Below are 26,016 nucleotides of genomic sequence, written 5' to 3' on the forward strand. Positions count from 1 at the left end.
GGACTTTTTATTGGTTTTAGTCTGAACGTAAAGTGGCGCCAATGAAATCCCAGAACCTGGTTAAGTCTCAATTCAGTCGCCAGCGTAATCGCTCGCTATAAGTGCCCAATCTACCCGTATCTTTGGGCATCTACGCCAGTCTCTAATCGGTGGCAGTCTACGCTCGAGTAGTAGCATCTTCCATCCAGGGGGCTTTATACTCCCCCTCTTTCCAGCATGTTCAAGCGCTTATGATTGAACTTCTTACTCCGTGTGAAAATCTACTTCTTTGTACTGCTTCTGTCGTATATACGCTTATGAATCTTTACTATTCTTGTAGTATCTGTGACAACTTCATATTGTACGACTCATTTCTCTTCGTCTTTTTATGATTCTAGACGTCCCAAACTATGTCTTTATCTACATCGTATACCTGCTCATTCTGTGGGTACCTGTTGCACAACACTCGTGCACTTGCTACTTTTGCCGATGATTTTCATTGTAGCCAGGTAGATGGCTCTTGTTCTTATTTTTATTGTTTGGGTGTGTTCCTGACTAGCGGTCGTACAGTGCGGCTTGTCGGTATCCGAAGGTAATCTGCAAATGCAAGAAGACCTCGTGGCACTCTTCTCCAGGCAGATGCGGATGGATATACCAATATCGTCTGGCAGTCAGGAAATGCCATCGTCCACTCATGTTCCGGTCGCGCACAGTATCTCCCAACATTATCATCACTCCTCTCATGTGGCTCGCTGCACATTTCCAACAGGATCGCCGAAGCATGATGAGTCCTTGGGCCATAGCGTGACTCTAAACTCAGCACATGAAATGCTGAGGTTACAGAACATCAACCCATCATCACTTACCTCCACACAGCTACAGCTATTTGAGAATGCAATGCCGGAGCAACGACTACGCTTGATCCAGATCTGGCAAATCTTCCCAGAGTCTAGAGATGCATCCAGCAACTCAGGGATGAAGCGGGTGAATCAGTCGAACTCCGAGCTGTGTGCAAATCCTTCTGGGGGGACAGCGGTCAATGAAGGGGGTTCAAACCAATCAACTCATACGGATTCCACTGACGATCTGGATATGTGTGACTCAGTACACGACGGAGGTAACAATAGCGATGGACACCAGTATGCCGAACCGTATATGATTTCTGGCTATGAGGTTCTTGCACAGAGAGACTATGAGCTATCTGCAATCAAGAACATGCCTGTGGTGAATGAGCCAACAACGGGCTCACCATATAAACTGGCAAACGACCCCATCTACAGGGCTCAGGGCCATCGATGGTGGGAACACTCCCAGTCAGATGCGTTGGAATATCAGTACGGCACTTTGGAGGAGATGAATCGGTATGCAGGCTGTGGTCTCCTACAACCTAGATGGCTTGCGTGATTATTAGAAGGTTAGACCCGTCTTCATTAGATCGCTTGCTATCATTTCTTTTGCGATATTCATCTAGGTCCTTGTAAATAATTCGATTATTCCTGGTGGATATTAATATACTACACGCTAGGCGGTGGGTTGCATCAAATATGTGCAGGGGTGTTGGTCATGTTTATAGTAGAAGTCGCAATGGGTAAGGATGAATTATATATAGAAAGTGGGGTGGTTTTGCGTAGGTGGTGTAGTTTTACTGGAGATCTTTGGTGAGAGGAACCGAATGAGCCGCATAAGAAACAGATGGTGAACATATAACAGATATAACGATAGTAACTGATTGCTGTAACAGCTCATATATAGCTGCTGTCCCATATCATGGGGCACATATCATGGGGCCCTGATCTCACTTGTCTCCTCCCCTTTCTCCATCTTCCTACTCCTTTCTTTTTTCTGTTTTTGTAATATTCCCTTTATAGCCTCCCTCACTCATGCGCCCTGGGCCAAGGGCACTCAAACGATGTAAACACCAGAAAGGACGAAGTAACGATGACCGTAAGTAGTTCATTGGAAAGAGTGACTCGGCCATAAGCCTGCATAGATATCTGCCATGTACAATGCTCCTGCCACACATATCTTTAGAAAGATAAGGCTCGTGGGAGGGACCTAGTTCAAACACAATCAGAATCTACTAGGGGGCAACGCTTGCAACACAAAGACGTGGATTCACTGACCCTTCTAGTACTCTCCAAGATCTGCCATAGCATCCGCAAGGGCATCGGCGGAACGTCTGGCTTCTTCAACAGCCTCAGCAGCCCGCTTAGCTTTGAGGCATCCCTGACCAGGCAAGGCACACCACTTGGCCAAGGCTTCTGCATCAGGCATGGCCTCAGAAAGGGCCTCGGCAGAACGTCGAACGTCTCCACTGGCATCGGCGGCACGTTTCAGCATGTAGCAGCCCTGAGCAGGCAGGGAGCACCATTTCTGTAAAACACCGGCCTGTACACTGGTGGCTGCAAGAGCGGCAACGACGACAGAAATGAGCTTCATATTCGATAACCAACTGACTTTCAGATGACAAGGTTGATAGGAGGTTTAGATTGAGTTAGCTGAAAGTTGTGAGGATCGAGATTCTTAATCATGATATGAGATGGGCAGGATTCATGTCAATTATATAGGATCATGGAAACCGAAAAGGCGAGGAACCTTACTGATTGAACTCATGAGATTGTATTCTCGATGGAGAAATTGCCTTATTCACATGTGGAAGAGGAAATGCAAGACGAGACGAAAGACAAAACACCACAACCCTGAATAGAGCCTACCGAATAGGAGATCAATGGTATGTTCAATAAGACCCGCAACAGAGATGGGAGCAATCAGGACCATACATCATAGAGGGAAATGAATAGCATTACATACCATGGACTGCCCCCTACACTTGATTCAGCCCAAGAATAGCCAGGGCTTGGGTGCAACAAACTTCTGCAGACTCAAGCGGCATCCTGATTGAGCCCTAATTGAATGTTTCTTTTGTACATCACAGTGAGGAATTATTGCGCAACCACAGTGGTTCGAATGGTCTTTTCTACAACCAGACTGGTAACGAATAGGTTCTATTCTTCTTTCCGAAACACCATTCAATTGATCTACCATTAGGTATATGGCCATTTTCCATTGAAAGGTTATTCATAACCAGAAGAAGTCATCAATAAGGGATGGCTTCCTAGATGCACGGATATACGTCTACTACAAGAGAGACCCTGATTGACATACCAAAGGGGAAAAGTCGGCTTGTTATAATGAGGACAATGAACACCAAAGGAGCGGAACAAGTTAAAACTTGAAGTGGGGATGGGTTTCCTAAATCTTCTTCTTTTTCCTCTTTAGTCAACACAAAGAAGAAAACAAGGTTCAATGATACTAATACTATCTCTAGTATAAATTTGAGAGTAACGAAGAAGAATTAGTTGCTTTCAGCAGAATGTAAATATAATCTGATTGGAGTTTTTACAATCTCAAGACCAAGAATGCATCACTCATTATTTTTAAGAGATTCTATAGAACGTAACTGAGCTGATTGATTGATTATAGATTAATTGAGTGATGGGACCCTAAAGATAAGATCGGCCCGGATCTTTCTTGTCCAAGAACAGGTTGGCTTTCATGGATGCCGAGACGATCCGCCGTTTTTTCCGGCGTCTCGTGCACTCCCTGTCCTTAGCCTTGGCCGCCTTTCTTTCCCGTCCTCCGTCTCTCTTCCCTCTGCACGCCTTTTTCTCTCCTCTAGCTAGATTCGCTTTTCGCCTCTCTCCTCTCCCTCCCTTCCCCCACCCCCTGGTTCATTGTTAAGATGTTTTCCCTAAGGACAGCGCAGCCCGCGCAAGTAAGTATCTGCACATACCCGATCAATGGCTGACTTTGAATTGTGTTCTCTTTGTCCTTGGGTCACCCTTGGCTATTTGCATATCTTCCTTCTGCCCGATAGAAATCGGACCACTACAGGCTCTAATCCCCCCCCTTCCCTTCCCTTTTCTCCCTCCATGCTCTTCAGTTCTGGTATACTTCTAATTCGCATACCTCGTCAATCTCTTATTCCTAGAATTATTACTCTTATATGTCCTATTTCACGTGTGATTTCCCCACCATTTTCTTCGTTCGCTAACTTGCATCCTGACAGTCTTTCCTTCGTCGCGCTGCGGTGACAGCTCCCACCGTCCGCTCCTCCTTGGCAGCAAGATGTATGTCGTCTATATCTCCTCCGTATGGCTGGTTTTTAGATGGATCGTATGGCTGACTCGCGAGTTTTAGCCTTCGCTAGCGTTCAGTCGGACATCTTCAAGCCGACCAAGTATGGCGGCAAATACACGGTCACGCTTATTCCAGGTATATCTACATTCTCATATACCCCTTGGAGTCGCCTATATACCTGCTAACGCTGCCTACTTATCTTTTGAGTAAAGGTGATGGAATCGGTGCTGAAGTTGCTGAATCGGTCAAGACCATTTTTAAAGCCGATAATGTGCCCATTGAGTGGGAGCAGGTAGATGTTAGTGGTGTTGATGCGGGCAACAAACACTCGGAAGAACTTTTTAAGGAATCTATCGCTTCCCTTCGCCGCAACAAGCTGGGTCTCAAGGGTATCCTCTTCACTCCTGTTGAGCGCTCGGGCCACCAATCATTCAATGTTGCTCTCCGACAGGAGCTTGATATTTTTGCCTCAATTGTTCTGATCAAGAACATCCCGGGCTACAAGACACGCCATGAGAATGTCGACCTTTGCATCATCCGTGAGAACACCGAGGGAGAATACTCTGGCCTTGAACATCAGTCTGTTCAGGGTGTCGTCGAGTCGCTGAAAATTATCACTCGTGCCAAATCTGAGCGTATCTCTAAATTTGCCTTTGGCTTTGCCCTGGCAAACAACAGGAAGAAGGTCACCTGCATTCACAAGGCAAACATCATGAAATTGGCCGACGGTCTGTTCCGTAGCACTTTCCACAAGGTTGCCGAGAACTATCCGACTCTGGAGGTCAACGATATGATTGTTGACAATGCATCCATGCAGGCCGTGTCCCGGCCCCAGCAGTTTGATGTCATGGTCATGCCCAATCTGTACGGCGGAATTCTTTCTAATGTCGGTGCAGCCCTTGTTGGCGGCCCAGGCGTTGTCCCTGGCTGCAACATGGGTCGCGACGTTGCTGTATTTGAACCCGGCTGCCGTCATGTCGGGCTCGATATCAAGGGCAAGGACCAGGCGAACCCTAGTGCTATGATTCTCTCCGGGTCTATGCTTCTGCGCCACCTCGGCTTGGATGATCACGCAAACAGAATCTCCAAGGCTGTGTACGATGTCATTGGTGAAGGGTGAGTAGTTCGACCCGTTTATGGGATACCTTGCTCCCTTACTGATAATTTCTCTCATAGTAAAACGAGAACCCGCGACATGGGTGGTCAGGCTACCACCCATGAATTCACCAGGGCCGTTCTGGACAAGATGGAGGCTGCTTTGTAAACTGCGGGACCTTGTCCGGCTTAATTGCTGTTCTCACGATAATGAAAGCTTGTATAAGCCAGTAGATTACTCAGTGAATGCTCCCTGGGTTTGTGTCTTTACTGTGTATTATCTTTCGCTGAAGCGACATCGAAGGCGTCCTACTCACAATTGATGCTTATCACAATTTTGCGGAGCTAGGGTGTGTAAAATTACATACTAGGTTTTGAAAATAGAAGAAATTTCGCTTTAATTATTAATCAGCAGGATACTTCCATCTGATCTCCCACAAGCTTGCATGGGGAAGCCGTCTTCGCGTCTCTCATTTTAGGGCACCTCTTTAGATGTAGCGGGCTTTAAGAGCCAACCCAATTTGGCAAGAGGAGAATACCGCTGCAAGGTCTATTCCCATGATTCACGAAGCTCTTAAGGACCTAGAAGGGTAGCTGGCGTTTGGTTCCTACACGCTGTAAATGGATCTGCGCCTGGATGCAAATAGTCACAACGCAATCATTAGATCCATATCGTTCGTGGCCACGGCTCTAATTTGCCCTTCTGCTTTATTGTTTTCTGTTTCCTACGCAATGAGCCCCAACACCAAAGGGATATCGACTTGACCAAGCACAGGAAGCCAACCATGGTTGTATGATTAGAAAGCTGGACGCCGCTTCCTGCCAGTGTACCTAGAATTCTGTTTCACAACCTTGCCCTTTCTCTCCATCTGCTCCTTTTTTCGCATAATCCAGGCCTTATCGCCTTTCCGGGGCAGTTGCATTTTCCCATGCTCCATTGCCTTTCTTCTGGCGTCCAAGATATTAACATCATCCATTCCATTCACGACGCCAGTAATATCACCCTGCAGACCACCGCCTCCGACAGTCAAAACAAGGTACAGCTTGCTGTTCTTTGTCCCGGGATCATCTTCTAGGATACCAGCTCCGAAACCGGCCTTGATGGCAGCACCGCTGATCATATTTCGCTGTGCATCGTTTTTAGGATAGAATTGGCAAACAGCACGGCCCCCACGCCGTAGGCTAGCATAAAGGCCTTCAAAAAAACGCCGTAGGCGCCCTTCAGGACTAACATCACTCGTTTCAGCGTTGCAGAGCCACTGAATGGCACTGATACTGATAGCTGCATCAAACGTGCCTGGGCGAAATGGTACTCCTTGTCCAATATCAGCAAGAAACAAATCACCTTCTACATCTCGTTGAAGGGCGATATCAAGCATGCTAGGTGAGATATCCATGCCTATCCAGGTATGAGGCCCCCCATGTTCAGGGGGCACTGCAGAAAGAATTTCGCCGGAAAGCCCAGAGCCACAGCCGATATCAAGAACCAGTGATGGAGATCGAAGGTCAAGTAGTTCAAGCGCTCGATTGGTCATATCAGACTGTATATTACGAATTCGCGAGGACGTGGTATATTTGCGAGATTCATTGTCGTCATAGAAAAGATCAGGGGGCCTTTGATCAGAGACAAACGAATGGTCGGTAAGATGTTTGCGCAATTTCTTCGGATTGGGATCTTACAAGACATCCTCCGGACGTGACATAGCTGCTACCTTAATTTAAACTCCGTTACTTAGCGAAGTGCTTTAGAACGTATGCCTTATTTTTGAATCAGAAGGTTGAAGGTGAAATGTTCAATAGAAAATCTTAATAAGATTAAGACATAAGTCCGAAAGAGAAGAGTTAAAGGACAAGACGAAAAGAACTTGATATAGACCCTTGTTCTTTTTCCCTTTCGGGACTTTCTTTTTTTTCTTTCCCGGACCCATCTCCATTCTGCCGGAGGGGAAAGGTGGAGTTGGTGCCTTGTACGGTAAATTGACGCCTGAGGCATGAAAACATCAGCATATGTGGTACTCCATAAATCATTGACCGCGCGTTTTATTCAAGTCATCCAACATCCGTCAATTTGCCCCTCTAACGGCTCCTATTTCATAATCCAATTGATCGAACCGCTTTTTATCATCGGATAGATTTGCGATTGTCTGGCTTCATTTGTCCGCTTCTTGAACCGCAGAACATCTATTATAATAACTGGAGCTAGACTGATACTTTGAGCTCGCCAACATGTGGATCCTACCCTTACTAGGATATTTGGGGGTTATTGTGGGGTTCTCATTTCTTACTTTGGCCATAGGTAAGATATGTGTGTTGCCTCATAACGGGTGGCAGCTAGGGGCTGCTAAGTTGGGATATTTTGCCAGTGGACGTGAAGCGAAATAAATCGTATACAGCTGTGTTACGGCTCAATTGCCAACAAGCGGCTTCAATCGTATTGAGACTGCATTGGACTGACGAATCTTTAGCTTCTGGGCTCTACTATATGTCGGAGCTTGTAGAAGAACACACTGTTCTCACCCGTCGCCTTTTGACTCGGTTGATATACAGCATTATCCTCATCCAGATCCTCCTATTCGTATTTGACCGGTTTCCTTTCTCTCTATCCCTTCTCGGCATCGGTTCGCACATCGTTTATGCAAGCAATTTAAGACGGTTTCCTATCGTCAAGCTATCGGATCCCTTTTTCATTCTGTCATGTGTTCTTGTTGGTCTAAACCATTGGCTGTGGTTCCGTCATTTCTCAAAACCTCTACCTGCGTCGCGAGCTGCATCCAGCTGGCGTCAACCATACCAAATTAATGCGGAGGACATGCCGACTTTCACTGAAGTTGCATCTTATTTCGGACTTTGTGTCTGGCTGGTCCCTTTTGCGCTCTTTGTCAGCCTTAGTGCGGGTGAAAATGTCTTGCCCAGCATAGGGTCCGAATATGCTACTGGCGATCATGTTTCAGCCCCAGGGTTTGCTCGTAATACTTTGACTTCAGATGGGAAATCCAAGAACAAGGGCATGGCAAAGGTTCTGGTGGATAGTGTTCGGGACTGGGTCAAAGAAAACGGCGAATTGATGGGATTTTGGAGAGGTGAACGCTCGAAAAGGTTCTGAGGCGCTACAAAACTACGTAATGAGCATTATTCTGGTCTCCTAGTCTGGTTAATGTATTTGTCCTACGATCACCGTTCAAAGTGACAATAAATCGAAGAGCAGCATGAGCGGGTTACTTGGCTCTGATCAGACTTCACGCACCTATATAAACCTAAGTGGGCGGCAGAAACTTTGCATTGTTGAAGGTGCTAATAGATATTGATGTAAGTACAAGCGGAGGGGTATATAACACTTTGAAATTTGTTCTGCGGCGCGATTGAAACCAGACAAAGAGAGAAAACGGCGAAGGTTGAGAAAAAAGGGGGACAAGAACACGATTTAAGCAGCCGGTAGGAAATAGGTATGTGCAAGTCATGTCATAACCGATAGAAGCATACGAGAGCCCTTCCCTGCATTGAGTACGACCAAAAGATAGCTGTCGTTTAAAACAAGGACGGGCTAGTGTGGGAGAAAGTTCAAACAAAAATGTAGGTTGTGTAAGTAATGTGAGATTAGAAAAGCAAGAGCCATCTTTGGTGATTATCATTGGTTGTAGATGTTCCCCTTTTGACGCTTGGCTGAATCTGTATGCTCGAGTCATTTATAGTTCGTTTAAATCATGATGGCCTCGGTCGTTGAAGCAATGTCCGTTTGCAATATCAACGACAAGGTGAGGTGATTGTGCGGGTGGGATAAAGGCAGAACATATATATAAAGTGGACCGCTCAGATTCTCCTCGGTGCAGCTGGCTGAGCGGACAAGACGCAGGCGATCAGGCTAACAATCGTCAATCTCGTGACTTTAGCAAGGAATAGTCGAATCTACTCACCATCATCATCGTGCGCAGAAGGAAAAGGAGACCTAAGATTATTAACCTCCATGAAAAGTAGAGAGCTTTCTCTTCTTTTCGATTTGATGGAACGCGAAGCTTCAGGATTTGGTGTTAGCAACCTGCTCGTTGTGGGAGGACTGGTATGCTTCTCGTTATTACTTTCCAAGAGATTGCCAGAGGACTGATCGTAGCTCGACTGGTATGGCATACATTCATCACGGTCACGAGGATCCCCCTGTTTACGGAAAGTTGTTTTTGTATGCAAAGTCGGCATCTCTGTCAGCATCTGGCATGGCGTAAAATGAGAAACCTCTGGAGATGTAGGACTATCTATGTTTAAATCCTCAGTGTCGGAACACATGCCTAGCAGGTTCTCGAAGATTCGCTCGAATTCAGTAAGAAACATCGAGAAAACTGGTGCTGGGATGTTTAATGTTGGAGCAAAAACTATGCCAACATTTCTGACCGTCATTTTATTGACATCAGAGTTGTTCACGATGATAATCAAAAACTGGACCAATGCTCGCAGTAAAGCCAAGTTTGGCCTCGGAAGTCTGTGGACAAGCGAGTTGAATGCGGCGATCTTATCCTGCCTTTCATTAAGTTCTGGAACGAAGACCATTAGCATCAATATTCGCAAACATCACTCCACATCAATATCCGTGCTTACCAAGTACTCGCAAAAACTCGATATGAAGTTCACGAGTAAGAACAGTAGTGGGCAACTCTCGCAGATATTGTTTGAAAAGCGAGGCCACGGCATGTACATCGTAATATTGATCACCGGCGAGAAAGTCCACATCCCCTTCAGTATTGAACCTTTCTTTGAGCGCCTTGACAACGATGTTTGACCCACTCAACCGAAATATCCCTTCCTCTGATTCTGCACCCTTGGCCTTGAGATACTCGATGCAACGGTAGACTACAGCAGGCAAATCAACGTCGACGCCCCGCGGCGCACAGAACTGCACCGCCTCCGCCAATGGGATACCGAAGACTGGCCTGACAAGGTCCCTTCTATCACCCGAGGTAAGGTTTTGTGGTTGAACTGATGGAGAGTCATAACTGGCTTGTAGTTGTGAGGCAAGGTCGACTGACGATCTCGTGCGGAAGCCCCAAATGCTACGTTTTTTTTCTTTGGTACTAGTTGCCGATTTGTTGCCCCAAGCTCCCGCGTCCTGGATAACAGCTCCATTTGTGGGTCCAGATATTATTCTAGACGAGAGCTGGCTAGGGTCTGGCACATGGTTCGTTGCTTGGGTTGCATCTGTAGGGTCGGTTGGTGACATCTGGGAAAAAGTGGGTGACCTAAGTGCCTGTTGTTCGTAAGGTGGTCCGAACACTGGTGGTTCGGCAGGGACAGCATCCTCGTAACTAAATCCTTGAACTAGATCGAGGCCATCAAGATCCGAACTGTCGGTTGTTCTGTTGTTCTTGTTTCCGTTTGAAGGCATTTTGGGGTTGACTGTTATGTTGGCAAGGTGTACACCAGAAGCCTGACCCCTGGAGGATCCACTATTCGATCCTTCGTTCTCGGACTGCCCTTCTACATATTCCAAGAGTGCCTCTACCCAAGAATCCCTCTCTTCGTCGCTTTCGGCACACAAAACATGTCGCACAAGAGCCGAAGAATCCTTTTTCTTTGGTTCCAGAATGAGAAATGCGTGGCGGTATTGATTGTCAGAGTCATCTTCAGCTCGTGTAGGCGGGCTATTATTTTGACCGTTTGTGCCCTGCGATTGCTTGCCAATCTGGGCATTGTAAATTTTGATAGTTCCCAGGTGAGGACCACCTGGCGATTCAAGGTATTTCAACTCGGGGCCATGCAGGACAAAATACCGAGCCTTCCAACCGCCAAAATTCTTGCCTCTTTTTGTCAAATACCCTTCTTTTCTGGGCTTACCATCTGGACCACGTAGTATTTCGGAGCTCACATGTTGACTACCTTTTAGCAAACTTGTTTCATCGTCCCGGGGCTCAATGGCATCGGACGTGAGGAATTGGCATATAACCAGAGCCGCTTCTTCATCCATTGGCGTATCGAGAAGGGCTTCGAAGTATGCATTTATTGCGGCTCGCCTCGCATCCACCTTTGCTGGGGAATGCCCACTGAATATGGATCTGTCTGGTAACTTCCCACCGTAGCTAGACAACTGTTTCAATTGTTGATCAAGTTGTGGGAGTGCCGCGATGACCTTTTCCACACGCCAGAGCTCCTTGTTTTCAGAACGTGAAGTGACGCTCAGTGTAAAAACAGGCTCCTCTTCTGAAGGCCTAGACGCTAAGTAACTGTTTCGCGAAGGGCGGAGCCGTGATGACGACACCTTAACTAGCACCAAAGGTAGCGCATTTGGAGATAACAGATAGCCTGGGTAGTCTTCCGAAACTAATCCACGATAAATACCATTGGTGTTTGGCACTGTGGACCTAGTACTTTCGGCTCTAACAGCCGCGTCTATCGAGGGGATAGATCGACTGGCTACATCGATTGGCAAGTAGGAATGTGTAGCGCTGAAGGGGGCCTGATACTTGCTGACATGAGGTGATAGAGCCAATCCCGAAAGGCCACTTCCTGATGCTATCGGTAAAGAAGCCATATTGTTGGTCATGTCTCTGGGCAACCGAGGCAAAGGAGAATTGGGTGGGCGATCCTCAGGCCTTGGACTGACAGGCAAGCCGGGGCTCTTCGGCGGTATGATGATAGGGTGATCGCCGGGGGTCATGCGGGGGCTTAAAGGGGCTGTTAAAGATCCAGATTGTTCAATGATTGAAGCTGCTTGTCGACGCAAATGATCTGCAGGTGCCTTCGTCGAATGCGAGGATTCGTTTCTTGAAGAACTGAGCGTAATCCTTTCTCGTGCCAGGACAGCTTCACGTTCTCGATCATCGTCATCGCGCGTTTTTCTTCGTCCCCGTTCTATGGGTAATTCATCAACTGCCAAAATATCCTCATACTCAGATTCAGAGTCATAGATATCTGGATTGCCCAATAAAGTGCGTTCGCCTTGAACAAGATTCAAGGGCGCAGGTGGAGGTTTGCGCACAGGATGTGGGACTCTTTGCTGTTTATCTTCACCTGGCATAGTATCATTAACAGGTGAGCTGGAGCTTGCCAAAGAACTTGGGCTCGCAGCTGCTAGTTCTTGTTGAGAATACACTGATGGTGGGGGAGGTTGCGAGCCTGATCGCCGATCCAGCCCGCCTTTATGACCGGTAGAACACTCCTTAATCAGATTTTCCGATAATTCCTGTGCTGCCACGTTCTGCGATCGGATAGTGCTAGAGGATAGATTTCGCCCGATAGAATTGGGACTAGGTGCTGACACGCCTTGATACTGCGACTTTCCTGGCTCGGGGTTCCCTTGCCCAAGAGATTTGTCTTCACTTTGGATGGCTTTATGCTGGAAGTGAAGTCCATTATTTGGTGGTAAAGATGGCGCAGGGCTCTGTAACTCCTTGAACTTCTTCCTATATCGCTCTTTTTCTTTCAAAGCACGTTCAAGATCTTTATTTAACCCAAGGATAAGTGTTCTTTGTTTATCAACCAGTCTCCAAAGTTGCGAATTCTGAGATGCTGCATGGTGTTTTTCCTTCAAAAGATGTACGATTACTGCCTCGGCAGACCCTGCAGTGGTGATGAGATTCCCAATATCAGCTTGGCTCAAAGCTGTAGCATCAAATGAAGACTTATGTGACTGCGAGGCTGAAGAGAGAGATGATATCGCAGAGTCGATTGAGGAAGTGCGGGGCATGATGCGCTGCCCGGACCGCTCCCCAGGCACCGAGACAGATGATATAGGCGAAGGTGTTGAGGATTGGTTGGCTTCCATTGCGTCTAGAGGCTGTCGAGATTTAGTGGGTGTTGTTTGTTCGGTCAAGTTTCGATCATGCTGGTCAGGTCTATCCAACGGTAAACTTCCAAATACGCTCAATGAGACTTGGGTGGCACCGGATGGAGGAACCGGGAACGTCGCATGAGCTATTTAATGACTGATAGAGCGTTTTGAAAGCGCAAAAGTGCAGCAAACTAACCTCGGCGACAAGAGTAGCCTTCGTAGTTAATTGCGGGGTGACTGGACGTGACAGCTTGTATACAGGGAGGTAATGTACATTTACGGAGAGTAGCAATGGCCACAGCCTCAGCAGTGTACGTCGGGATCGTGGTCGCAGATGGTCACGGGCAATGAAATAGAATCGCAGATCAATGTTGAATGCGTAGGCAACCGGTGTCCTGCTGAATGTGGCCTTGGAGGCCCTGCAAAGAGCTGGTTGAGGTTGAAGTGTTCTTGATACACTGCCGCGGAAGCTGCTGCATAGCAGACTGTGTAGGAGTTGGAGCTCGAATTGGAATTGCGGACCACGAGTGGGCGCTAGACTCGGGCGGTTAGTTGAGTGGGTGATTGGCGCCGGTTCAGGGGTAAGATAGTATCTCTACTACTTCAAGTTACTGTTCTTAGCATGTAACTCCTTATTACTGCATACCAGTTAACGTAGGTTACTGTGACCAAGGAAAACAACGAGTATAGGTAGTTCAAACTTACAGCACCAAGTACAGGGCACTCTCATTCCATACCAGCTATATATGCTTGACTGTTTACTATGTGCAGTGGTTACGTGTGAAGTGCATACGAATGGTAATACACATACACGGCGAATACGTATGTAGTAGGTACATACAGATCTGATAAAGTGGCAGATTAAAACGCGAGTGGAGAAATCGGAAAATAAAAGTGAGATGTATCCGTACTTTGTACGGAGTATGGATAGTAGTACATGATATACTGTATATGTAGGAGTACGGAGTATACTACAGAAAATACGAGTGAGGAAACGGAGGCCCGGAGGGACTAGCTTTGGCACTTTGTATGTTATTTGGCTTGCCCCACATACTAACTACTAGTAGTAAGTACGTAGTGTTACCTACCTAGACTATAACTAAGTAGTACGGAGCATGTACCACTAATTCAAATGACTATCTCATATAATCTATTTTCCGAATCAAACAAAAATCTATGCAATATACCTTGGTTAGGTAGTATGTAGTTTACTAAACTGTTCCGGAACTCAGTCTAATAGCGCGGTTCTATGTATGTTGAGATGAGTATCACCCTTGCAATCCATTTCTATATTGTCGGGCAAAATATTCAAAACGTAGTATACAGGTTCAAGGGCTAAATGGCAAAAGAAGTAAGCGGAGGTGAATGAGGAGAGATGAAAGAAGGAGCCCAAAGCCTCGCCAATGCTACCTAAGAATGAGGAGGTGAGTATGTCAAACAGGAGCCGAGGGAATCGCAACATTTATTCCTCGCCTCGGTAGATAATTTTAAAGCGCTTTTGATTCCTTGAACACCTTTATTGTCCAGACCTTGAAACGCCAGAGAATCACACATAGAAATACAAGGTCATGCTATATTTCCAGCCATACCCATAAAAATAGCCTGGGCTGCTAATTGGAGGGACCAAAACCCTACCTTCTTGAAACGTCGCTTGCGTGCTTGCTCATCCACAACATCCCGTGCAAATGCGTCATAAACCTAAAAGACATCAATGAGAGTTCCAATATTTTTTCGGAGAGAGATGGTTGACTTACCGCTGCCGAGAGATCATCCATTAAGCCGCTATCGAATATAGTCCAGCTGCCGTCGAAATCACCAACTCGTTTGACAAGGCGGCAATTAACAGGGATGAAAGTACGTCGTGAATTGATGTATGCCACAATGGGCCTGATGAGGGCATTGTTTATATATGAGAGATCTCGTGTGAAGAGAGGGACAACTGCCCTAACATTGTTTAAGTGTAGCCGTAAGTCGGTGACTAGAAATCGCCTGTCGTTCTCACTAGGAGTTTCACCAGGCTGAGCTGAGTTTTCCAATAATGCATCACGGTAATGAGTAGATGTGACAGTTGCTTCTAGTCGATCATAAATGTCAGCCATTACCTTGGTTAGGCTTTCATCATTATCTGTTGGAAACATAATGTCGGCAACGATGTCGACGGTTCCTTCATGGATCCATGAAAATGGCCCTTGTACTCCGCGGTTTAGATGATCGATATTCAGACCATCAATACGTATCCTGCTATGTTTCTTCCAATGGCTCGCTCTGCCATCCTCTCCTACCCCGTTGTCTAGTTGTGCTCCGGTGAAACTGTGAGTCTGCCGTGGATGAATAGTGAACAACGAATTGTCAAAAGACCCTGACATCATATTGGCTGACATGAAGTCATAAAACAGCCATTGTTTTCTCAGTTGTGGCAGGTCGCAAGAGAATATACTAACAGAAAACGGTCTAAAATTGTCTGGCTGGTATACCGTGACTAGCACATCGCTCATCTTGAAAGAATCGATCTCGAAGTCTCCGGGGTTGTGCTCATGCCGGTAGGATTTTGGGTCGAAGTCGTCTTCTGACCAATAAACATACCTGCGATCAACAACGCCCCGTATCCCTTGAACCTCGACATCTCGTAGCAGCCCTTTGCCATTGATCCATTTTGTAAATGATAATGTAACGTTTACTGTCTCGATTGCCAGGTCAAATTGTGTATAGTTCGTATCCTCTTCCACCGATGAGAGTCGTTGATCCGACAGGTCCAGGTTAGGCCGATCATTAAGTGCTGCAGCCGCAGCCACAGCAGCTGCAGTTTTAGGTGAGCCTTTACTAACATGGCCTGCTCCCTGGCCGGGTCGCCTGGAGACAAAGACATTCTTGAACGTTATCACGCCATCTCTCCACTTGGGGACGATCGCTGACTCGAACACAACTTTTACCCCTGAAGATTTCGTGAGATAGTTACCTATCCACCCAGCCAAGGTTTCTGTATACCTTTAGTAGTAGATCAAATTACGGATATCCAGACCTCAAACATACCTTGAGCGAAAACCGTATTGATTGCGATGATCAACAAGGAGAAGAATGTCGTTGTGCCTAAGACAACCCAAACAACATGCCCTAGAAGTACCCATGAAAAAAGTGCTGTTATCTCGTCGAGGTTGAAAGGTCGAACACTTCGAATCGAAAACCACTTGAATCGTACTTTAAGCCGAGACCAAAAGCCGTTGGCTGCAGCCAATAGCTCCTCTTTGGTGGGCCGGTGCAATTGTGGCATGTGTGGCAAACGGTCAATCAGATGGCGGGTCGATGGTCCTGGTTGTTGCGGTCTAGGCATGTCCTGCTTTGACCTTGTGTCTTTCGTGTTCATCTCATATTCGGAGGGTTTGACATTCTCCAAAGAGCTTCCATTGCTATATCTCAGAGATTCCATATGTGCCTCCATCTTCGGTAGATCATCCTTGCTCGTGTGGGAGCCTCTTGGTGGTGATGCATTTCTTGATGAGCCGTGAAGAAACCTTCTATCGAACTTGTAGATCATATGCGTAGCATGGGATATAATCTTTTCTGGGGCTACAGCACAAGTTGTCCCAGTCTCTACTGCGGTCGAGTTTGGGGATATTCCGATTACAAGAAAACTGCCTGAAGCGAATCGTCTGGTGATCTGTGTAGTCTTCCGGGGAGGTAAGGAGGATATCTTCCTCGTCTGTCTTTTGAACAAAAGGTCGCATATGATGTTATTCGAGTTTGTTGCTGTATCATGAAAATATGGTGTGCGACTTGCCCAGAGACCGCGTCCAAGGAAAGGATTCGCTGCTTCCCAGAAGCTGGTGTACAACCTGCGTCCGAAATTGCTAGACATTATTGCCGTCACATGCTGGAAATTATATAGCGATGAGGTGAAACAGGGACCGTTTCAGTTATTTCGAACCAAAAATCCAGTAGCACTTTCCAAGACCTTCGATGAATATGTGACAGGCAACGTATGCCCGTGGGCTGCTGAGGTCGAGAAGTGTTAAGTGGTAGTTCTCGGACAAAATATGCATGAAATCATCAACCCGCGCCTAAAGACGTTTGTCTTGTTTGCAACCGAAAACTCTAGATTTCCCACTACATCCACCATCCATCCTTTTACAGTTCCCGAAAATCATTACTAGCAACCCAAGCAAAATGCCAGCACCGACAGCACTCAAGGGACTTGATCAGACAACAACGGCCGGAGTGCCCGTCACTCAGGCTGCTATCGGTATGTTTTATTTACTCGGACTCGTTGGTCTACACCAACTATTTAACTAACTATTAGTTCAAGATGACGAGGTTCTAATCGATGCTCAGACATCAGCGGAGGAAAGTGTACCGGTGCTTGCCCCCCTAGGCGAAAATGCCCAAGACACCGACATGCGCATTGATGAGGAAGGTCGGCCAGTTTTTACACCCGCAAAGGATACCAATACTGTATATCGAGTAGAAACTCGGAAGGTGCCTGTCCCTCCTCATAGGTTTTCTCCTCTCAAGGCCTCCTGGAGTAGAATATACCCTCCGCTAGTTGAGCACCTCAAGTTGCAGGTGCGCATGAATATCAAAAGCAGGGCGGTTGAGCTACGTACTTCCAAATTCACCACCGATACGGGCGCACTACAAAAGGGCGAAGATTTTGTCAAAGCCTTCACACTTGGGTTCGATGTTGACGACGCTATTGCATTACTCAGATTGGATGACCTCTATATCCGATCATTCGAGATTCGCGATGTTAAAGCATCGCTTCATGGAGAACATCTTAGCCGCGCCATTGGACGGATTGCGGGCAAAGACGGCAAACTTAAGCACTCAATAGAAAATGCTACCCGTACCAGGATTGTCCTCGCAGATCAAAAAATACACCTATTGGGTGGCTATCGCAACATCCTGGTTGCACAAGAAGCTGTTGTCAGCTTGATTCTCGGAAGCCCACCGGTATGTCTGCCCGTCTGTCTCCCAGGATATGCAAATACTAAGTCACAACAGGGCAAGGTATATGGTAACTTACGCAAAGTGGCGTCACGCATGAAAGAGCGCTTTTAATGCCCGCGCACAGCTATATGAACTATTCATTTTCCTTTTAGATCTCTTTTGACCACGGTACTGGCGTTAAAGGTTGAAAAGAAATTGGTTTCGACATAATTGACATGATGGTGAAGAAAAAGTGGCTTACACCAGAATTATCCTATCCATGCTTTCATACCATGAGTAACGAAATATCGGAATGAACTTGATGAGACATAACGTCGAGTATAGCCTCCTTCTAGTCCTTTTTCAGTGGAGTGTAGATCTCTTCTATCCCGTTTTGCGTAATAACCATCATTTGCAACCCATCTCCAACTTCGATATGTCGCTCCACAGCGCTGGTAAACGCGTCACGCACGAGCTGTTCGACGGTCTCCCTGGGCAATGGCTCAGGCTTCTTAGGTTCGAGGGCATGCCCGTCCCCACTGCTGGGGATGTATTGATTCTTGAAGTTAACTTGGTTATCCAAGAACGGCATGATCAAACTGGCGGCAGATCCGGCCGCTCTGCACTGCTCTCTTTCGTATGAGCCTACCGGATCGTAGCTGTACAACGCTCCTTTGCCCTCTTCATCCAAACCGGCCAGAATAGCATGCACATAATAGGGGAAGAAACGCTTCTGGTAGAGAATAGTCGACAATCGCTGAGCGCATGCTCTGACAGACATGGGCTTCCCGTGTTGATACTTGTACATCTTCACCACTGCGTCTAATCTTTCTTTGAGTGCTTGACCATCCGCAGCGAAGCCCACGACCGACAGAATAATATGGGCACCCTCGCCAGTATCATCATCACCGCCAATTTTAAAAACCTTAGGAGCATAGCGAGAGTTGATGTTATACCCTGCCACCGACCGAGTGTCTCCAGCAAGGATAGCGAAGTCAGCACCTGTGATACCCAAAGTGGAGCCACCGTTGTCAGTGTACCTATGTAGGTCAGTTCCAGCGCCCAGACTACTTATAAGAGTTGGGTACATACGGGTAAAATGAGTGTTCTTTGTTCGGGGCGTTTGTTGGTTGAGAGAAGGTGTAGCCGACGGCCTGGCTCTGAGGTTGGTGACCCATGAAAGACATCATCTTGTAAGGAGTATCTCAATATCGACCAAGGGTTAGGTGATAATTCAAAGTGAGTACAGGTGGAGTGTAGGGTGTAGTTATCGACTTGGATAACCCAGAAGGCTTCGGGATTTGAATGAATCTCGATTGGGGAAAGAAGTTGTAGTTCTTGGGTGGAGCTACTTCAACCAAGTAGTAGTATTATCACCGTGACGCGGTGCAGCTGCCTTCGGCTTATATAAGCCGATAGCTTTCACTTCTCCACTGGAACATGAACTGTCTTTCCACTGCAAGCAGAACAGCACAGTACCTATGTATTGGAATTATAAAGCCAATTCAGTCTCAGGCTTGTGGCTGTTGCTTTGACTGGCATTTAACGGTAGAACAGTTCAGCCTTAACCATACTCTATAGCTTGCAAAACGAGAGTGCGCGCACTCAAACGAATGATCAGACCTAAGACTTGCAATCATGTTAGGCCTTGGAGCGTATGAAAGCAGCAGCGAGGATGAGGTCCAGAAGAGGGCCCCCTTAGCAACGAAGGTGATATACACAAACTCATTGTGTACATATTCTTAGGCTAAGCGGTTCAGTTCGTAAATAAGGTGCAGCCAGTTGAAGTTTCGAAATCAGCGCATGCGGGTATGTTCACATTGATCCTTCCTGTTGCTCACGTCTAATCGTACATTGCCTCTAGTGCCTGATAAATGCCCAAATTTGCCAGAGACGGCTACTAGCCGAGAACCCAGGGGTCCTATCGTTGGGCCATCACATGAAGAAGCACAGCCAGGACTGCACTTCAGCGAGCGATCCCGCTTGTCCACTTCCCGTACACTGATTCATGACTTAACATTACCACCGGTTCCGAATTTAGATATACCTATTTCACCTCCTGGCTCACCCGATGCCAACGCGAATGCAAAATTTGCCCATTTCCTATTGTTGAAGAAACAAGGCGTTCATTTCAACGAGAAGTTAGCTTTCTCAGCATCCCTAAAGAACCCCAGCTTACTCAAAAAATTGATGGACCATGCGGGAATTGATGGTCAGATGCAATATTCTACCTCCTTGCCATCTGAAGTATGGGACATGTCGGGTCTACCGAGATGGGGTTTCAAAGAAGAACTATTGAAGTCACAGAAAGTGTTTCACCAGAAAACCGAAGAGCAGTGGAGTGCAGGCCAGAGAGATACAGTTGACTTTGTTGCCGCCACAACTGCTGATTCTACTGGTGTGGGGTCAACGACCAGTTCACGAACAAGACCGTGTTAACTCTTCGTTAACATAATCAGATCCTGCCCATGGGGAACTCTTCTTAAGGGGTGTTGCGCCCGATGCCCAAAGGGACAATTTTTTACCCCAGAAAAAGAATATCATACAACTGGTCTGCACAAAAGAGCACGAGAGTTTTCTTCGTACCCCATCGTAATCCATGAGTACTCAAAGGCAACTGTATATATCTAGTATTCGTGGAGTTTAACAAAGGAGCAACAGTACCAGCTCCGGTCTGTAATATTTTCCTTGCTACATTCAAGGGAAAAGTATTTTAGAATTAAAATTTGATTGGGTTGTTGTAAGTGATGTGACAATCAAGGTACAGAAGGTTGTGTATAGTAGAGTACTCCGTAGGGTGAGACTCGCTAAGCGCGTGGACAGTACCGGTTCCGATAAGCGCGCTGGCAGTGGGCGTTGCTAACGTAACAACGAGCTCCGTCAGCTCTCTACTGCCTAGCTCCAACCAAGTGCTTATTACCCAGTTTACCAACTCAACTCTTCAAGCCGCCAAATCGAATTTAACTAAGCCCTTTACTCTGACTCGCCTCTTCAATATCACCAGCCGGCGTATTTGTTCTATAGATCATAATATTTGACCTTTCACCATGAACCACTATCCTGAAGTCTGGGGTCGGGTAAGTCCTCTATTACATGAATGCTCCTACATCTCTAACCATCTACCTCAAGCCTAGGGATGATATTTACGGGCCTTACAACTCCTCATATCTTCAGACCACTGGCCCAAAAACCCACACCCAGTCTCCTGCTGTGACTGGGACGTCGGTAATAGCGGTCAAGTTCAACGGTGGTGTGGCAATCGCTGCTGATAACTTGGGTATGGTTACAAGCCTTTGACGTTAAGTGGGAAGTTCGTAATGAAAATATTGACCTTTTCCAGCATCGTACGGATCTCTCGCTCGGTTCACCGATGTCAAACGCCTGCGCGTATTCGGCGACTCTGCTGTGGTTGGCTTCAGCGGCGATGTGTCAGACATGCAATACATCGATCGCCTTCTGGAATCTCTTGACATCCGGGAAAATTATTCGACACACGGCAATATGATGAACGCAAAAAATCTCCATACGTACCTTTCTAAGGTCCTTTATAAACGTCGCTCCGAATTCAACCCTCTTTGGAATCACATTCTCGTTGCGGGATTTGATGAAGACAAGAAACCCTTCCTCAGCTCAGCCGACCTTCTCGGTACTACATATTCAGCTCCACATCTCGCGACTGGGTTTGGTGCGCACCTTGCTATCCCCATCCTGCGTCGGCTGTTCCCTGAAGAGAAGCCCCTTGAGGAAATCAGTAAAGGCGAGGCAGAAGCGGCCTTGAGGGAGTGCCTTAAGGTTCTGTGGTACCGTGATGCGCGGAGTCTGGATAAATATTCAATTGCAGTGATCACGGCGGAGGGGGTTGAGATCAAGGAAGACCAGGTGATCGAGGCCCAGAGCTGGGCGTTCGCTGAGTCTATCAGGGGGTATGGAGCTCAGGTTAATTAGGTATAGCTTTGGACATCCGCAAGAATTTTACTAGCAAGGCCTTGCAATTTCATGACTAAATAAGCTTCAAATCGGCAGAGAGAATCCATAGTTACTATGTTTCCACAGCAGACAAGGCAAGCTGTACAGTCTCGTAGCACCTGCTAATATTTTATCCAACTCAACACCACCTCTTTCATAGCTTCGATGGTGGCTTTTCAAAGGCGACTCGGTTAACGCATGAACCCACATCTTCCAGAGAGACCTCTACCTGATCGCCATTTGTAAGCCAAGCCGCAGGTTTCCGGCCCATCCCAACACCCTGTGGCCTATGAAGGGACATGTAAGTATTTAGTCTTTTTTTTGGGGGGGTGGTGGGCAGAAAAAATGAATGGGTACTCTGGAAGAGAGATAAAACTTACGTTCCGGTGAAGATTAGGTCACCAGGCAGCAGAGTGGTGCCTTGGGAGAGAAATGATACTGTCTGGGCGACCCCGAATATCATATCTTTGGTTGATGATGACTGGACTGTTTGACCGTTGACTTTAGTTGAGATATTTAAGGCATTGGGATTGCGGATCAGCTTTGTAGAGACGATGCCTGGTCCAAAAGGTGCCCAACCATCGAAGCCTTTGCCCAACCCCCATTGTCCTCCGCCACGTTTGAGTTGCCAATCGCGATGGGAGATATCGTTTCCCACAGCATACCCGAGCACATAATCCAATGCTTGCTCCTCGGGAATATTCTTGGCTTGCTTGCCAATGACAAGAACCAATTCGCATTCATAGTCTAGTCCCTCCACGTCTTGCGCCATAGAGCATATAGGGATATCATCATACGGACCAGTAATGGCTGTGATTGGCTTGTAGAAGAGGACCGGATACTTTGGAATGGGGAGGTTGGATTCTCTCGCATGCTGCTCATAGTTCAATCCCAAACAGCGCACCGTTGCAATGTCCTCCCTCGCCAATGGTGCGAGGAGCATTTTAACCTCAGCGACTTGGTCTGTGACTTGATACTGGCCAAAAATATCCCCTCGAATCACTTGTGCCCTAGTCACCTTTCCAATGTCACTGGTACCAGCGGGCATAATGGCATCACCATAGTAGATGTGACCATCTGTAGCTAAAAAGCGAATGAGACGCTACATGGTGGAGGGGGAGAAACAGTCAGCCTACGTGGTGGTGAATGAAGATGAAACAGGGTTTGAAACCAAATGACATGGTGATATAGCCGAGGTCAATGGCAATATCTTCGCGCCATTTACATGGGACAAATATGGCGTATGGGCGACAACCCCAGATATTGATATGGGTAGGGTATAGGTATGAGTATGGACGTCCGACGGAATATATTAGATATACTTACAGAGAAGGTAGTCATTTTCTTATGGGTGTGCCTTTCAATCATATGGAGAAGAATGGAAGACGACAGGAGGATAGATCGTACTACTTATATAGTCCCGACATAGGTCGTTCATTTTCTAATTTAACTTAAATTGTATATATCTTAATAGTATGGGCTATCTACATATCTCTCGGCCGGGAAAAGGAGATACCCGCTCGCTTTCTCCCCAGACTGGCGGGGACCGGAGGCTAGCGCTAGCCACATTCGCGACTTACCCGTGATTTTCCCTTGTCCGTCTTCGAAACATCCGCCCAATGATGCCCTGAGCAAATTACACATTCATTGCCTTTCGTGACATCGTGCGCAAAAAGTCATGGCCCGATTATCAGGTCTCCAGAGGGAGGTCTTGTCTCTCTATCGGAAATGCCTGAGAGAGATCCGAAAGAAGCCCTTAGTAAGCGACAGGCCTCTCTGAATTATCATATAAATAAACATACATATAGACTAATACGGTGTCCTAACCTGGCTCAGGAGACAAGAGGTAATTTTAAGACTTATGCTAGGTATGTCCCTGCCTAAATGGCAATGGTGTTCTAACCCGCCGAACGTTTTTGTGGAGGAGTCTTCTCATGACATGACACAGGATGGAATTTCAAAAATATATCTCCGTCAACAAAAAGGATTTCAATGCCATTGAGTATTTACTGCGCAAAGGACACAGGCAGCTTGAGATATATTCCTCCCCTGGAATTCGCAATATCCGATAGCTTGGATGATCAAGCACTATCCGCAGTCATAGATTGGTACGAACCGGAGGGGAGGAAAGAGAAGGAGGAGAATGGCCAAAAAAAAAGATAATGTAATAATGTATGTAGAATTGCAGTATCTAGTAATCTACATATAATCAATAGAATGGACATTTCGAGTCCAACCCTGTTTTAATGATGTCATGTGATCTATCTTTTACCGTTACGGAAGGTTCGGGCAACTTCTCGTAACATACTTAAGCACCATCTTGAGCTGACAAGGCGTTCCTTATCTTATCAATCGCTATCGCAAAGTGAAGGCTCCAGAGCTATCTGGGGATCTTCGTAGAATATACTCGACTTTCCCAGAGCATTCAGTTTGCTTATACGTACAAAACAAATAGGATATGGTAGCTCCTTCTAGAATGAAACATTGTAAATATAAAAATGGGTAGCTATATCGTATCATTCACTCATCGTCTTTCCAACTCCACGAAATACATTAATATTTACTATCATTGACTTGACACTACTAAGTGCCTCCGAATCACTTCTGATACACCACCAAATCCTCAATTATTACGCGAGTCACTTCAAAACATGGCTTTCTTCTCCAATTTCTCCGGCGACTTTGCTCCTTTGTTCCATTTACTTGATGACTATGATGTCCATCAAGCATACCGCCCAAAGCCAAGGACTACAACTGTTCGCTCCTTCACACCTCGATTTGATGTCTATGAACTAAACAACAATTACCATCTTAATGGAGAACTACCTGGCGTTAACCAAGCCAGTCTCGATATTGAGTTCACCGATCCTCATACGTTGGTCATAAAGGGCCGCGTGGAGCGCAAGTACAGCGACAGCACATCCAGTACCAACGAGCATGCTGAAGTTCCCAATGATGCTTCTTCTGTCAAGTCACTCCAACCAACAGTCGAAGATGAAGATGAAGAGGCAAATGATGCAGCATCTGTTGGTTCATCAGCCCAATCTTCAAAGCAGGTGGCCCTCCAAGAGCAGACCAACCACAAATATTGGATCACCGAGCGCCCGGTCGGCGAATTCCATCGAGCCTTTACCTTTCCGACGAGAGTAGACCAAGATACAGTCAAGGCTACTCTGAAAGATGGGATTCTTTCGGTCATTGTCCCAAAGGAACCTGCCCCTACGTTTAAAAAAATTCGCGTCGAGTAAATTGCCAGCTGTTGGGCCTTTACAGTACCGATGATGGGGCTCGTCCGATTTGACACCGGACTCTCTAATATAACTCCATTATAAAACTTGGAAGATGTCTATAGGAGACTTTGAAGACGGTTGACTGAGTACGTTGAGTTGCCATGCTACGGTTGGTTTGAGCATTAACGGGTTTGCGGGTCATTTGGTTTTGTATTTGGGATTCTATGTATCCTCGTTGTTGTATGACTTGTATTATAGACAAATTTTATGACAGTTTAATAAAGAATTGATATACTTTTGACCGGGGTTATGGTTTTATCTCGTTATTATGACTAGGTCAGTAACTACCCTAAGAAACGTCAATAGTTCGACGGTATGCCATTAGTGGAAAACCCCCTTGCTTCTTGCAAAGGATCTGGGTCAATGTGCATATACATACATACATATCACTGTATGCAGTGGTATCATTATTATCATATGAGTATCCATACGGATTTGGTTATAACCCAAAGGTTGGATATTAACGTGGCGTAGCCCATGATGTTGTGAGGAGCTGCAAGAAGCAAAACATGATGTATGATATGATAACTTTAGTATATGACCACGTGTACGCTGCTTAAAAGTAGATCATGTAGTACTGTCTATCTTATTATACTTATTCTCTTGTTCTTTCATCTTCTTTGGAATATAGATGGAGTAGCTAAGAGCAGGGTTTCGCCTCAGATGGTGGCGCGGTTGTTGATCGCTGCAGGCCTGTTCATTGATGAGACACTACCGGGCAGGACTGAAACCCTAAGCGATGTCGTCTGCTGGATATATCCATTTTCGCTTAAACTGCATGTTCGCACTTTACTACTATCTTACCAGGCGGTTGGGTCCCCAGGTTGGGTACTGCATCTTCCTTCTCGATCTACCCCACTTAGAATGTGAATTGTC

At 46.4% G+C, this 26,016-nt stretch overlaps 13 protein-coding genes across 13 annotated transcripts; 8 read left to right on the forward strand and 5 right to left on the reverse strand.

Annotated features, from left to right (window-relative positions):
• Positions 1–582: 582 nt before the first annotated feature.
• AO090003000006 (uncharacterized protein) lies at positions 583–1,383 on the forward strand (the record flags this gene model as incomplete). Its single annotated transcript, XM_001819196.3, has 1 exon — positions 583–1,383. One exon carries the CDS (start codon positions 583–585, stop codon positions 1,381–1,383), a length of 801 nt encoding a protein of 266 aa, XP_001819248.3.
• Positions 1,384–1,859: 476 nt separating this feature from the next.
• AO090003000007 (uncharacterized protein) lies at positions 1,860–2,358 on the forward strand (the record flags this gene model as incomplete). Its single annotated transcript, XM_023234693.1, has 2 exons — positions 1,860–1,923; positions 2,111–2,358. 2 exons carry the CDS (start codon positions 1,860–1,862, stop codon positions 2,356–2,358), a joined length of 312 nt encoding a protein of 103 aa, XP_023089792.1.
• A 1,363-nt stretch (positions 2,359–3,721) lies between these two features.
• AO090003000008 (isocitrate dehydrogenase (NAD(+)) IDH1) lies at positions 3,722–5,383 on the forward strand (the record flags this gene model as incomplete). The annotated part of the gene is made up of 5 exons (XM_001819198.3): positions 3,722–3,754; positions 4,049–4,109; positions 4,180–4,254; positions 4,332–5,235; positions 5,296–5,383. The coding sequence occupies 5 exons, from the start codon at positions 3,722–3,724 to the stop codon at positions 5,381–5,383; spliced, it is 1,161 nt and encodes a 386-aa protein (XP_001819250.1).
• Positions 5,384–6,011: 628 nt separating this feature from the next.
• On the reverse strand, positions 6,012–6,917 carry AO090003000009 (18S rRNA methyltransferase BUD23; the record flags this gene model as incomplete). The annotated part of the gene is made up of 2 exons (XM_001819199.3): positions 6,012–6,828; positions 6,895–6,917. The coding sequence occupies 2 exons, from the start codon at positions 6,915–6,917 to the stop codon at positions 6,012–6,014; spliced, it is 840 nt and encodes a 279-aa protein (XP_001819251.1).
• Positions 6,918–7,440: 523 nt separating this feature from the next.
• Positions 7,441–8,317, forward strand: AO090003000010 (uncharacterized protein; the record flags this gene model as incomplete). The annotated part of the gene is made up of 2 exons (XM_001819200.3): positions 7,441–7,510; positions 7,680–8,317. 2 exons carry the CDS (start codon positions 7,441–7,443, stop codon positions 8,315–8,317), a joined length of 708 nt encoding a protein of 235 aa, XP_001819252.1.
• Positions 8,318–9,367: 1,050 nt separating this feature from the next.
• Positions 9,368–13,104, reverse strand: AO090003000011 (GTPase-activating protein BEM3; the record flags this gene model as incomplete). Its single annotated transcript, XM_023234694.1, has 4 exons — positions 9,368–9,440; positions 9,488–9,734; positions 9,799–13,028; positions 13,091–13,104. The coding sequence occupies 4 exons, from the start codon at positions 13,102–13,104 to the stop codon at positions 9,368–9,370; spliced, it is 3,564 nt and encodes a 1,187-aa protein (XP_023089793.1).
• Positions 13,105–14,530: 1,426 nt separating this feature from the next.
• Positions 14,531–16,400, reverse strand: AO090003000012 (mitochondrial distribution and morphology protein; the record flags this gene model as incomplete). Its single annotated transcript, XM_001819202.3, has 3 exons — positions 14,531–14,662; positions 14,719–15,941; positions 15,995–16,400. The coding sequence occupies 3 exons, from the start codon at positions 16,398–16,400 to the stop codon at positions 14,531–14,533; spliced, it is 1,761 nt and encodes a 586-aa protein (XP_001819254.3).
• Positions 16,401–16,456: 56 nt separating this feature from the next.
• On the forward strand, positions 16,457–16,974 carry AO090003000013 (uncharacterized protein; the record flags this gene model as incomplete). The annotated part of the gene is made up of 4 exons (XM_023234695.1): positions 16,457–16,487; positions 16,535–16,639; positions 16,744–16,798; positions 16,848–16,974. The coding sequence occupies 4 exons, from the start codon at positions 16,457–16,459 to the stop codon at positions 16,972–16,974; spliced, it is 318 nt and encodes a 105-aa protein (XP_023089794.1).
• A 151-nt stretch (positions 16,975–17,125) lies between these two features.
• Positions 17,126–18,016, forward strand: AO090003000014 (pre-rRNA-processing protein PNO1; the record flags this gene model as incomplete). Its single annotated transcript, XM_023234697.1, has 3 exons — positions 17,126–17,201; positions 17,259–17,908; positions 17,960–18,016. 3 exons carry the CDS (start codon positions 17,126–17,128, stop codon positions 18,014–18,016), a joined length of 783 nt encoding a protein of 260 aa, XP_023089795.1.
• Positions 18,017–18,236: 220 nt separating this feature from the next.
• prs3 (proteasome core particle subunit beta 6) lies at positions 18,237–19,074 on the reverse strand (the record flags this gene model as incomplete). The annotated part of the gene is made up of 2 exons (XM_001819205.3): positions 18,237–18,924; positions 18,977–19,074. 2 exons carry the CDS (start codon positions 19,072–19,074, stop codon positions 18,237–18,239), a joined length of 786 nt encoding a protein of 261 aa, XP_001819257.1.
• Positions 19,075–20,931: 1,857 nt separating this feature from the next.
• On the forward strand, positions 20,932–21,829 carry pre4 (proteasome core particle subunit beta 7; the record flags this gene model as incomplete). The annotated part of the gene is made up of 3 exons (XM_001819206.3): positions 20,932–20,961; positions 21,014–21,161; positions 21,225–21,829. 3 exons carry the CDS (start codon positions 20,932–20,934, stop codon positions 21,827–21,829), a joined length of 783 nt encoding a protein of 260 aa, XP_001819258.1.
• A 175-nt stretch (positions 21,830–22,004) lies between these two features.
• On the reverse strand, positions 22,005–23,191 carry AO090003000017 (fumarylacetoacetate hydrolase family protein; the record flags this gene model as incomplete). Its single annotated transcript, XM_001819207.1, has 3 exons — positions 22,005–22,137; positions 22,231–22,952; positions 23,177–23,191. The coding sequence occupies 3 exons, from the start codon at positions 23,189–23,191 to the stop codon at positions 22,005–22,007; spliced, it is 870 nt and encodes a 289-aa protein (XP_001819259.1).
• Positions 23,192–24,501: 1,310 nt separating this feature from the next.
• On the forward strand, positions 24,502–25,098 carry AO090003000018 (Hsp20/alpha crystallin family protein; the record flags this gene model as incomplete). The annotated part of the gene is made up of 1 exon (XM_001819208.3): positions 24,502–25,098. The coding sequence occupies one exon, from the start codon at positions 24,502–24,504 to the stop codon at positions 25,096–25,098; it is 597 nt and encodes a 198-aa protein (XP_001819260.1).
• Positions 25,099–26,016: the final 918 nt, after the last annotated feature.

The sequence above is a fragment of the Aspergillus oryzae genome, chromosome 2, assembly GCF_000184455.2.
Source record: "Aspergillus oryzae RIB40 DNA, chromosome 2".
Classification (NCBI taxonomy): domain Eukaryota; kingdom Fungi; phylum Ascomycota; class Eurotiomycetes; order Eurotiales; family Aspergillaceae; genus Aspergillus; species Aspergillus oryzae.